Raw genomic sequence first — 12,869 nt, 5'->3', positions numbered from 1 at the left:
CTTGGAGTCTGTGAGTCGGCTGCTGTTCTGTCCCTTCAGATTTGCTTTGATTTAATACTCCACAAATGAGGGAAATCATTTGGTACTTGTCTTTCTCCACCTGGCTTATTTCACTGAGCATCATCCCCTCTAGCTCCATCCATGATGTTGCAAACGGTAGGATCTGTTTCCTTCTTATGGCTGAATAGTGTAACATTTTGTATAAGTGCCACCTCTTCTCTATCCATTCATCTACCGATGGCCACTTAGGTTGCTAAAATACCTTGGCTTTTGTAAATAGTGCTGTAATAACCAGATAGATGATTTCTCACCTGAAGCAGGTATATTTTAAGTGATTTACCAAGTATTCTGCTAAACTCATACTGTGTTAAAGTTCAGAGTTTTAAGAACTGAAAGAAAGATTTGCAACAACGTGGATGGGGCTAGAGGGTATTACGCTCAGTGAAATATGCCAGGCAGAGAAACACAAGTATCAAATGGTTGCACTCATCTGTGGAGCGTAAGAACAGAGAAAAAACTGAAGGCACCAAACAGCAGCAGACTCACAGAACCCGAGAATGGACTAACAGATACCAAAGGGAAAGGGACTGGGAAGGGTGGGTGGGAAAGGAGGGAGAAGGGGAATGAGGGGCATTAGGATCAACATACATGATGTAGGGGGGTGGGCACGGGGAGGGCAGTATAGCACACAGAGAAGACAAGTAGTGACTATATAGCATCTCCCTACGCTGATGGACAGTGACTGTAACGGGATATGAGGGGCGGACTTGATAATGGGGGGAGCCTAGTAACCACCGTGTTGCTCATGTAACTGTACACTAATGCTACCAAAAAGAAGGTAAAAATTAAAAATAAAAGGAATAGAAAAGTGACCCAAAAAAAGGAACTGAAAGAAGGGAACAGTTCTATCAGCACATCTCATAGCATAGGCTAAAGGGAGGCAGCTGGACGCGCACCAAGGTGTTTGGGGAGGTGAAAAGGGCACAGAACCCACTTAGGACTTAAGAAAAACAAAACTTTCAAAGTCAAGTCGTCCACGGTCTGGGGAGGGTCAGCGTCTTACCGGCGATGAGGCCTCCGAGGGGACCCGAAGAAACGAGTGGGTACTGAAGGGCGAATGCGGTCGCGGCGGGCCGAGGGAGCCGACGGGGCGGGGCTTGCCGGGCTTGCGAGGCTTGCGAGGCGGGCGGGGCTTCCGAGGAAGGCCGGGCGCCGGCTCCTGGCCTCCGGAACGGGGGCGGGCTGCGGGGGGCAGAGCTTGCTCAAAACCCCTCCCATTTGGGAAGATAGCGAGCTCTGTCCGGCGGCGAGCGGCTTCCGCGGCTCTCTCCGCTAGACTGCCTGCCTTCGCTCTCGCGCGTGGGCTAGAGGCGGGCGGGCATTGTGCGCTGGCGGCGCGCGCTGCCAAGTTGCCGGGAGACGGCGAGCGATTGGCAGCTCGGGGCTCGCGTCTCAGGCCCCCCGTGCCGCGCTGCACCCCCACCCAGCCACTTCTGCTCCCGCGGTCGCCCCGGGCACCAGGTACTCAGCAGGACACCCGTTGGCGAGACAGCGAAAAAGGAAAAGGGAAAGAAAAGCGTGGAAGTCTTTCTTTAATGTCAATTGGTATAATGTGAACTTTTTTTTCTTTTTTACTTTTTCATTAACGTATCATTGACATACACTGCTCTGAAGGTTTCACAAGAAACCTTCAATGTGGGTACTACCTCCACCGATATTATCGAGTACCCCCTATACCCCATTGCCGTCGCTCTCCATCAGCGTAGCACGATGCCACGGAGTCCCTACTTGTCTTCTCTGAGCTACATTGTTTCCCCGTGACCCCACACACACCAGGTGCACCAATCATAACACCCCTTCATGAATCCTCTTCTCCCTTCCATACCCCCTCCCCTTTGGTAATCGCTAGTCGCTTCTTGGAGTCTGTGAGTCGGCTGCTGTTCTGTCCCTTCAGATTTGCTTTGATTTAATACTCCACAAATGAGGGAAATCATTTGGTACTTGTCTTTCTCCGCCTGGCTTATTTCACTGAGCATCATCCCCTCTAGCTCCATCCATGATGTTGCAAACGGTAGGATCTGTTTCCTTCTTATGGCTGAATAGTGTAACATTTTGTATAAGTGCCACCTCTTCTCTATCCATTCATCTACCGATGGCCACTTAGGTTGCTAAAATACCTTGGCTTTTGTAAATAGTGCTGTAATAACCAGATAGATGATTTCTCACCTGAAGCAGGTATATTTTAAGTGATTTACCAAGTATTCTGCTAAACTCATACTGTGTTAAAGTTCAGAGTTTTAAGAACTGAAAGAAAGATTTGCAACAACGTGGATGGGGCTAGAGGGTATTACGCTCAGTGAAATATGCCAGGCAGAGAAACACAAGTATCAAATGGTTGCACTCATCTGTGGAGCGTAAGAACAGAGAAAAAACTGAAGGCACCAAACAGCAGCAGACTCACAGAACCCGAGAATGGACTAACAGATACCAAAGGGAAAGGGACTGGGAAGGGTGGGTGGGAAAGGAGGGAGAAGGGGAATGAGGGGCATTAGGATCAACATACATGATGTAGGGGGGTGGGCACGGGGAGGGCAGTATAGCACACAGAGAAGACAAGTAGTGACTATATAGCATCTCCCTACGCTGATGGACAGTGACTGTAACGGGGTATGAGGGGCGGACTTGATAATGGAGGGAGCCTAGTAACCACCGTGTTGCTCATGTAACTGTACACTAACGCTACCAAAAAGAAGGTAAAAATTAAAAATAAAAGGAATAGAAAAGTGACCCAAAAAAAGGAACTGAAAGAAGGGAACAGTTCTATCAGCACATCTCATAGCATAGGCTAAAGGGAGGCAGCTGGACGCACACCAAGGTGTTTGGGGAGGTGAAAAGGGCACAGAACCCACTTAGGACTTAAGAAAAACAAAACTTTCAAAGTCAAGTCGTCCACGGTCTGGGGAGGGTCAGCGTCTTACCGGCGATGAGGCCTCCGAGGGGACCCGAAGAAACGAGTGGGTACTGAAGGGCGAATGCGGTCGCGGCGGGCCGAGGGAGCCGACGGGGCGGGGCTTGCCGGGCTTGCGAGGCTTGCGGGGCGGGCGGGGCTTCCGAGGAAGGCCGGGCGCCGGCTCCTGGCCTCCGGAACGGGGGCGGGCTGCGGGGGGCAGAGCTTGCTCAAAACCCCTCCCATTTGGGAAGATAGCGAGCTCTGTCCGGCGGCGAGCGGCTTCCGCGGCTCTCTCCGCTAGACTGCCTGCCTTCGCTCTCGCGCGTGGGCTAGAGGCGGGCGGGCATTGTGCGCTGGCGGCGCGCGCTGCCAAGTTGCCGGGAGACGGCGAGCGATTGGCAGCTCGGGGCTCGCGTCTCAGGCCCCCCGTGCCGCGCTGCACCCCCACCCAGCCACTTCTGCTCCCGCGGTCGCCCCGGGCACCAGGTACTCAGCAGGACACCCGTTGGCGAGACAGCGAAAAAGGAAAAGGGAAAGAAAAGCGTGGAAGTCTTTCTTTAATGTCAATTGGTATAATGTGAACTTTTTTTTCTTTTTTACTTTTTCATTAACGTATCATTGACATACACTGCTCTGAAGGTTTCACAAGAAACCTTCAATGTGGGTACTACCTCCACCGATATTATCGAGTACCCCCTATACCCCATTGCCGTCGCTCTCCATCAGCGTAGCACGATGCCACGGAGTCCCTTCTTGTCTTCTCTGAGCTACATTGTTTTCCCGTGACCCCACACACACCAGGTGCACCAATCATAATACCCCTTCATGAATCCTCTTCTCCCTTCCATACCCCCTCCCCTTTGGTAATCGCTAGTCGCTTCTTGGAGTCTGTGAGTCGGCTGCTGTTCTGTCCCTTCAGATTTGCTTTGATTTAATACTCCACAAATGAGGGAAATCATTTGGTACTTGTCTTTCTCCACCTGGCTTATTTCACTGAGCATCATCCCCTCTAGCTCCATCCATGTTGTTGCAAATGGTAGGATCTGTTTCCTTCTTATGGCTGAATAGAGTAACATTTTGTATATGTGCCACCTCTTCTCTATGCATTCATCTACGGATGGCCACTTAGGTTGTTTCCATAACTGGGTTGTTGTAAATAGTGCTGTAATAAACAGACAGATGGTATTCTCACCTGAAGCAGGTATATTTTAAGTGATTTACCAAGTATTCTGCTAAACTCATACTGTGTTAAAGTTCAGAGTTTTAAGAACTGAAAGAAAGATTTGCAACAACGTGGATGGGGCTAGAGGGTATTACGCTCAGTGAAATATGCCAGGCAGAGAAACACAAGTATCAAATGGTTGCACTCATCTGTGGAGCGTAAGAACAGAGAAAAAACTGAAGGCACCAAACAGCAGCAGACTCACAGAACCCGAGAATGGAGTAACAGATACCAAAGGGAAAGGGACTGGGAAGGGTGGGTGGGAAAGGAGGGAGAAGGGGAATGAGGGGCATTAGGATCAACATACATGATGTAGGGGGGTGGGCACGGGGAGGGCAGTATAGCACACAGAGAAGACAAGTAGTGACTATATAGCATCTCCCTACGCTGATGGACAGTGACTGTAACGGGGTATGAGGGGCGGACTTGATAATGGGGGGAGCCTAGTAACCACCGTGTTGCTCATGTAACTGTACACTAATGCTACCAAAAAGAAGGTAAAAATTAAAAATAAAAGGAATAGAAAAGTGACCCAAAAAAAGGAACTGAAAGAAGGGAACAGTTCTATCAGCACATCTCATAGCATAGGCTAAAGGGAGGCAGCTGGACGCGCACCAAGGTGTTTGGGGAGGTGAAAAGGGCACAGAACCCACTTAGGACTTAAGAAAAACAAAACTTTCAAAGTCAAGTCGTCCACGGTCTGGGGAGGGTCAGCGTCTTACCGGCGATGAGGCCTCCGAGGGGACCCGAAGAAACGAGTGGGTACTGAAGGGCGAATGCGGTCGCGGCGGGCCGAGGGAGCCGACGGGGCGGGGCTTGCCGGGCTTGCGAGGCTTGCGGGGCGGGCGGGGCTTCCGAGGAAGGCCGGGCGCCGGCTCCTGGCCTCCGGAACGGGGGCGGGCTGCGGGGGGCAGAGCTTGCTCAAAACCCCTCCCATTTGGGAAGATAGCGAGCTCTGTCCGGCGGCGAGCGGCTTCCGCGGCTCTCTCCGCTAGACTGCCTGCCTTCGCTCTCGCGCGTGGGCTAGAGGCGGGCGGGCATTGTGCGCTGGCGGCGCGCGCTGCCAAGTTGCCGGGAGACGGCGAGCGATTGGCAGCTCGGGGCTCGCGTCTCAGGCCCCCCGTGCCGCGCTGCACCCCCACCCAGCCACTTCTGCTCCCGCGGTCGCCCCGGGCACCAGGTACTCAGCAGGACACCCGTTGGCGAGACAGCGAAAAAGGAAAAGGGAAAGAAAAGCGTGGAAGTCTTTCTTTAATGTCAATTGGTATAATGTGAACTTTTTTTTCTTTTTTACTTTTTCATTAACGTATCATTGACATACACTGCTCTGAAGGTTTCACAAGAAACCTTCAATGTGGGTACTACCTCCACCGATATTATCGAGTACCCCCTATACCCCATTGCCGTCGCTCTCCATCAGCGTAGCACGATGCCACGGAGTCCCTACTTGTCTTCTCTGAGCTACATTGTTTCCCCGTGACCCCACACACACCAGGTGCACCAATCATAACACCCCTTCATGAATCCTCTTCTCCCTTCCATACCCCCTCCCCTTTGGTAATCGCTAGTCGCTTCTTGGAGTCTGTGAGTCGGCTGCTGTTCTGTCCCTTCAGATTTGCTTTGATTTAATACTCCACAAATGAGGGAAATCATTTGGTACTTGTCTTTCTCCGCCTGGCTTATTTCACTGAGCATCATCCCCTCTAGCTCCATCCATGTTGTTGCAAATGGTAGGATATGTTTTTTTCTTATGGCTGAATAGTGTTCCATTTTGTATATGTGACACCTCTTCTTTATCCATTCATCTACTGATGGAGACTTCGGTTGCATCCATATCTTGACTGTTGTAAATAGTGCTGCAGTAAACATAGGGGTGCATATGGCTTTTTGAACCTTCGGTCTTGTTTTCTTTCGGTAAAATCCTAGGAGACAAATTCCAGGGTCAAATGGTAGTTCTATTTTAAGTTTTTTGATGAACCTGCATACTGCTTTCCACAATGGTTGAACTTGTTCACATTCCCACTAGCAGTGTAGGAGGGTTCCCCTTTCTCCACATCGTTGCCCCCATGTGTTGCTGTTTGTCTTTTGGATGGTGGCAATCCTTACTTGTGTGAAGTGGTATCTCATTGTGGTTTTGATTTGCATTTCTCTGATGGCTAGCGATGTGGAGCATCTTTTCATGGGCCTGTTGGCTATGTGTTTTTCTTCTTTGGAGAAGTGTCTGTTCAGACCCTCTGCTTATTTTTTAATTGGATTTTTTGCTTTTTGTTTGTTGAGGTGCATGAGCTCTTTATGTATTTTGGATGTCAGCCCTTTGTTGGATATGTCATTTATGAATATATTCTCCCATAGTGTAGGATGCCTTTTTGTTCTATTGATGGTGTCCTTTGCCCTACAGAGGCTTTTCAGCTTGATACCGTTCCATTTGTTCATTTTTGCTGTTCTTTCCCCTGCCCAGCGAGATATGTTCATGAAGAATTTGTTCATGTTTATGTCCAAGAGGTTTTGCCTGTGTTTTTTTCTAAGAGTTTTATGGTTTCATGACTTACATTCAGGTCTTTGATCCATTTCAAGTTTACTTTTATGTGTGGGGTTAGACAATGATCCAGTTTCATGCCCTTTCATGTTGCTCTCCAGTTTTGCCAACAGCATCTTGCTCTCTTCTTTTGTGGTTTGATGAGTTTCTTTAGTTGTACGCTTATATTCCTTTCTCTTTCTCTTTTGTGTCTTTACTATAGTTTTTTGCTTCGTGGTTACCATGAGGCTTACATGTAACAACTTACCTCTATAACCACCTATCTTAAGTTGATAACAACTCGAGTTTCGTCCCATTCTAAAACATTTTTACTCTCCTTCCCCCAACATTTTATATTTTTCATGTCATTGTTTACGTCTTTGTATCTTGTGTATCCTTTAACTAATTATTGTGATAATTATTTTTATTACTTTTGTATTTTAACCTTCATAGTAGCTTTATAAGTAATTAATCCACTACCTCTATTATATATTTACTTTTCCAGTGAAATGCAGTTTTCATATGCATCCTTGTTAGTAATTATTGCCCATTCTTTTCAGTTTAAAGAGAACCCTTTAGTATTTCTTATAAGGCAGTTTAGCATGATAAACTCTGTTAGGTTTTGCTTGTCTGGAAAAAAATCTTTCTCTCCTTCAATTCTGAATGATAACTTTATTGAGTAGAATATCCTTGCTTGAATTTTTTTCTTTCAGCACTTTGAATATATCATGTCACTTCCACCTGGCCCACAAAATTGCACTGAAAAATCTTGCTAGGCTTTTGAGGGTTCCCTTGTATATAACCAGTTGCTCTTCTCCTGATGCTTTTAATATTCTCCTCTTGTCTTGAAATTTTGACATTTTAATTAATGTGTCCTGGTGTGGATCTCTTTAGGTTCACCTTTTTTGGAACTCTTTGGGATTCCTGGATCTTGATGTCTGTTTCCTTCACCATGTTAGGGAAGCTTTCAACCATTATTTCACCAAATAAGATTTCTGCCCCTTTCTCTGTCTTTCTCCTTCTAGGAGCCCTATAATGCAAATATTAGTCTGTTTGATGTTATCCTATACGTCCCTGAAACTATCTTCCCCTTTTTTCATTCTTCTGCTCTGACTGAATTCCACTGTTGTGACTTGCTTTTGATCAAGGAAATGTTAACAGAAGGGACATGTGCCTCTTGAAGGCAGAGGCCAGTGCCTAGCTGAAAACATTCTCTTTCCCTCTGCTCTGCTGAATGGCAGTGTCCCAGATGGTTATGGCTCTGTGGGCCTGGGTTGCAATGGGAGAATGATCAGAGCATAGCCCCAGGTGACCAAGGAGGGGCACTGTTACAGGCTGAATGTTTGTGTCCCCTCAAAATGCATTGTGATATTTGGAGGTGTGGCCTTTGGGATGTGATTAAGTTTATACACGTTCATGAAGGATTTGTGGGCTTATAAGAAAAGACACCAGAGAACTTATTCTCTTGAATGCTATCATGCCATGGGAAGGACGCATTGAAAAGTTGGCCACTGAAAGCTAAGAAGAGAACCCTCAGTAGCCACCAAATCTGCTGGCCCCTTGACCTTGGACTTCCTAGCCTCCAAAACTGTCAGAAATAAGTTTCTGTTGTTTAAATCATTCAGCCTCTGATAGTTTGTTCTAGCAGCCTGAGCAGCCTATGACCACCAAATTGCACAAATGGAATTTGGGTGGTGTTTGTTACTGCACCATGACCTCATCTATCTTGACCAATATAGCATCCGAAACCATGGATTAATCACTGTGCAATACTGCCTCTTCACTGCCACCAGAAACTTCTTTAGGAGACTTAATATTACTGAACAAGCCCTTTATAGTGTATTGCAGTCCAAAATGAAAGAAACCTAAAAGAACACAAAATTAACAACACAAAGGAAGAGCAAACACCAAGCCAGGTACATTGGCCCTTTAGCTCACCCATAAGCTGCAGACAGTTTCGTTTCTTCTTTCACTTAAACCAGAGTGTGGGGAAGTTGGCCTTGGGCTAAAGGTGATAAAACAGCTCAGAGCCAGAATGTAAAGAAGTACAAAGCTAGGAAACCCTGCTGAGTGAGTCCTGCAATGGCAGATTCCAAGGCAAAGATGTTCTTCCTCTCTTCTCTCCCTCTAACATAGATTTCTGAATGTCCCTCAGAAGCCTTGTTTGCTTGTAGGCATAAAAAGGCTAATTTGACTGGAGCCAGGTCTCGGGGTCGTCTGCTAGTTTCCCAAGAAGATTCCCTTTGAAGATCAGCTCCTCTGAACTCCTGCTTTCTCTCAGTGAAGTCGGGGTTCTTGTTTGCAAAGTCGAAGAATGAACTTAGCAAACACCCAAGGTAGGAGAGCCAGGGAGAGGCTTTTATTGAGAAATAAAGTGAAAGGAAAGAGCTCCTGCCTCACACCGGGAGGGGACAAGAGAGCCCAGGGTGGTGCGTTGTCTAGGGGATTTATAGTTCCTTGAGGATTTTCAGGAATGTGGGTAAAGGGCTAGGGGTGCAGACTTGTACCATGTGCCCTGCCCCCAAGGTGGGCTGGGTTGTTGTCTGTTTGCTAGGGCTGTTTACAGTGAAGTCAGGGGTTATGCTGAGGTACCGTTGCGGAACACTCAGACATTCCAGGCCAAGTTGTTCCTGGCCTTTTGACCTTTAACTGATCTCACTGAAGATGTCTATATTCCTAGTCTGGTATCCTTTATATTGTTACATTGCCTTGACTGTAAATATCCTGCCTTACTTTTTCCAGAGGATCTCACCCTACTCTGACTACACCCAAGGCCCCTGTCTCATCAGCACTGTCCGAAGTGTCACAGTCTGTCATGTGTTAAGAGTTTTTTCAAAGTGGCTTCACTCTGATTTCCAGGGTGTCCTGATTATTTCCAATTTTAAGGTTCACCGTGTCTTTTCAGGGAAGTTGGATTTCTTCCTTTCAAATCATTGACTGCCACCAACAATCGCAAGACACAAAGCATGCAGACAGTGGTATCTGTATCATTAGATGATTTGAGAGGCAGAAAAATATCCTCCCATTCAATAAATATTGGTCACATGCCCACTCCATACTAGGCACTATGCCAGGCATCAAGGCATAACAGTGAATTCATTTTATATGTGGTTCTTACCCTAATGCAGTTTTCCATCAGGTAGGGGAAACAGAAAAAAAAAATGTAATAAATTAAGTACATATAATTGTGGAAGTGCTATTAAGGAAAAGGCATGGTGCTAATATACAGAATGAAAGAGGTGAGTGTGGGTTTGGGGGAAGAGAGTCTGATGTTAGTTTGGGGTCTTCCAAGAAGCACTCACAAAGGACGATGTGAGGTAATGCAAATAATGAGTATTTTGGGCTGAGTTGTTCCCCACCCCACCCGAAATTAATATATTCAAGTCCTAACCCCAGACCCCATAGCTCAGATTGTGACAGTATTTGGAGATGAGGTCATTCAAAAGGTGGTTCAGTTAAAATGAGGGCATTAGGGTGTGCCTAGTCCAACCTGAATGCTGTCCATATAAGAAGAGATGCCATGTAAGGGATGGGCATGCCCAGAGGAAAGGCCCTATGAGGAGGCAGTGAGAAGGCAGCCATCTGCAAGCCAAGGAGAGAGGCCTCAGGAGACCCAAACCTGGGACCCCTTTGGCTTGTGCTTGCAGCCTACAGAACTGTGAGAAACAAATGTCAATTGTCTAGGCCGCATGGTCTATGGTCTTTGATTACGGCAGCCCTAGAACACTAATGCAGTGAGTTACCCCAGCAGCTACTGAGGCAGGATGAGCTGGGGAGGGACAAAGCAGGTGCTGCCTGTTCCCCATGCAGCACTTGTTCAGGTGGGCTGTATAACTGATGGAACAGTGTCCCCCAGAATTCTTGTCCACCTGGAAATAGGGTCCTTGCAAATGTAAATAGTGGATGATCTCAGTCTAAAAACAATCCTGTATTTAGAGCGGGCCTTAACTTTAATGACTGGTGTCTTCCTAAGAGAAAGAAGAGGACAATGTAGACAGACACACAGAGAAGAGGCCACGTCAAGATAGAGGCAGAGATTGGAGGGATGCAGCCACAAGCTGAGGAATGTCTGGGACCACCAGAAGCTGGAAGAGGCAAGGAAGATTTCTCCTCTAGAGCCTTCAGAGGGGGTACAGCCCCTTGATTTAAGACTGAAGACCTCCAGAACAATGGGAGAATAAGTTCCTGTTGTTTTATGCAACTCCATCTGTGGCAGTTTGTTACAGCCGCCACAACAAACTAATAGAGGGGAAGATGTGCCTCTGAACGGCCCATAGGACCATGAGGAAAGAAAGATAGGGACTTTGCCCAGCTTCCTCCTATGTGCTGTTTCCCTCTAGGAGACCGCGGCCCTGAATCCGTTTGCCTCCTGCTGCCACTTTGGCAACTATGTGTGATAGTGGGGTTTCATCCAGGTCTGAAAATTATCAGGGGAGCCAGACCCAGATCCAGGTAGGGGAAGTGGCTGAAGGCCCAGGACAAGGGCACTGAGGTCATCTGAGCAGGAGATACTATGTGTCCAGTATAGATACCTGACTCTTGTGGCTGTGGTGAGAATTAAATAAAAGAATATGTGCAATGGGTAAACACAAAATGCGGTCTGTCCGTACAATGGAATACTGTTTAACCTTAAGAAGGAAGGAAATTCTGATAACATGCTTCAGTGTGTCTTGTAGTTCAATCTTGAGGATATTACGCTAAGTGAAAGAAGCCAGTGCCAAAAAGATAAATAATGTATGATTCTTCTTGTATGAGGTTCCTAAAGTAATCAAATTCATAGAGTCAGAAAGTAGAATGGTGGTTGCCAGGGGCTGGCAGGAGGGAAGATTGGGGAGTGAGGGTTTAATGGGCATAGAGTTTTAGTTTGGAAAAATGGAGAATTCAGAGATGGATGGTGGTGATGACTGCTCAACAACGTGAATATACTGAATACCACTCAATTGTACATTTAAAAATGGCTAAGATGTCTTCAACGAACTGGAACAAATAGTTCAAAAATTCATATGGAAACACCAAAGACCCCGAATAGCCAAAGCAATCCTGAGAAGGAAGAGTTAAGTGGGGGGGATCTCGCTCCCCAACTTCAAGCTCTACTACAAAGCCACAGTAATCAAGACAGTTTGGTAATGGCACAAAAACAGAGCCACAGACCAGTGGAATAGAATAGAGACTCCAGACATTAACCCAAACATATATGGTTAATCAATATATGATGAATGAGCCATGGACATACAATGCGGAAATGACAGTCTCTTCAACAGATGTCCAGGGGTTGAAAGCTTTATCCCCCCGTAGAACTGCTGTCGGTTTTCCCTCATCCTGTGACTCACAGGACAGAGTGGACCGCCCCCGAGGGCTGAAAGGCTCTGGATCGGAGGCCCAGCACGGAGTCACGCCAAGACTCACCCCTGCCGCTGCCCCACCCGGTGACAGGTGGGGCCGCGAGGGCGACCAGGTCCCCGCCTCTTCGCGCTGCCTGCCGGGAGCCGGAGCCTCTTCCGGTTGCTCTGGGCCACGGAACTCCGACTCCCATCGACCCCCGGGAAACCGCAGCGGGGACGCGCGGGCTCTGTCGGAACGCGTAGTTCCGTCTTTGGCCGTGCTTCATAGCCGGAAGCGGGGACGAACGGGGCTGAGAACTACCGAGGTGAAGGTACGGGAGGCGGCGAGGGGTCAATCTGCGCGGTAGTGGGGTGGCCGGTGAGGCAGTCAGAGGTGCCTGGGTTGGGTGGAAGGACATCGGCTCGCACACACGAGGAGGGTTGAGCCGCCGCCGCCGCCGCCGCCTTTGTCGCGAGTGCGAAGTAGGGACTGGAGCTGCTGCCGCGGTGACGCCGGGGACTCTGTCGCTAGCCCTCAGCCCTTCTGTCTCCCACTTCCCCGGGTCAGCGCGGCCTGCTCCTCCCCGGCCCGTCGCCCCCGCCTCCATTTCCCGCCCTCTCTTCACCACACACACGGTCCCCCCGATCATGGATCCGGGCAGTGGCGGCGGCGGCGGCGGGGGCAGCAGCAGCGGGAGCAGCAGCGACTCAGCGCCCGACTGCTGGGACCAGGCGGACATGGAAGCCCCCGGGTCGGGCCCGTGCGGCGGCGAAGGCGGCCCCTTGGCGGCGGGGGCCGCCGAGGCCCAGCGTGAGCACCTCAGCGCGGCCTTCAGCCGGCAGCTCAACGTCAATGCCAAA

General features: G+C 48.6%; 1 protein-coding gene across 1 annotated transcript in view; it reads right to left on the bottom strand.

The window, feature by feature from the left end:
* Window positions 1-12,658, bottom strand: part of LOC130679364 (nuclear envelope pore membrane protein POM 121-like) — a 55,492-nt gene extending 42,834 nt beyond the window's left edge. Inside the window, exons 1-2 of the mRNA XM_057487968.1 lie at window positions 12,440-12,658; window positions 12,094-12,326 (exon numbers count right to left, since the gene is read on the bottom strand). Coding sequence (XP_057343951.1) covers window positions 12,094-12,326; window positions 12,440-12,658 — 452 coding nt within the window. The remainder of the gene's footprint in view (window positions 1-12,093; window positions 12,327-12,439) is intronic.
* Window positions 12,659-12,869: the final 211 nt, after the last annotated feature.

The sequence above is a fragment of the Manis pentadactyla genome, chromosome 10 (genome assembly GCF_030020395.1).
Source record: "Manis pentadactyla isolate mManPen7 chromosome 10, mManPen7.hap1, whole genome shotgun sequence".
NCBI lineage: Eukaryota > Metazoa > Chordata > Mammalia > Pholidota > Manidae > Manis > Manis pentadactyla.
Note: the sequence above shows the minus strand (reverse complement) of the source record. Positions and strands in the feature narration are given on the sequence as shown.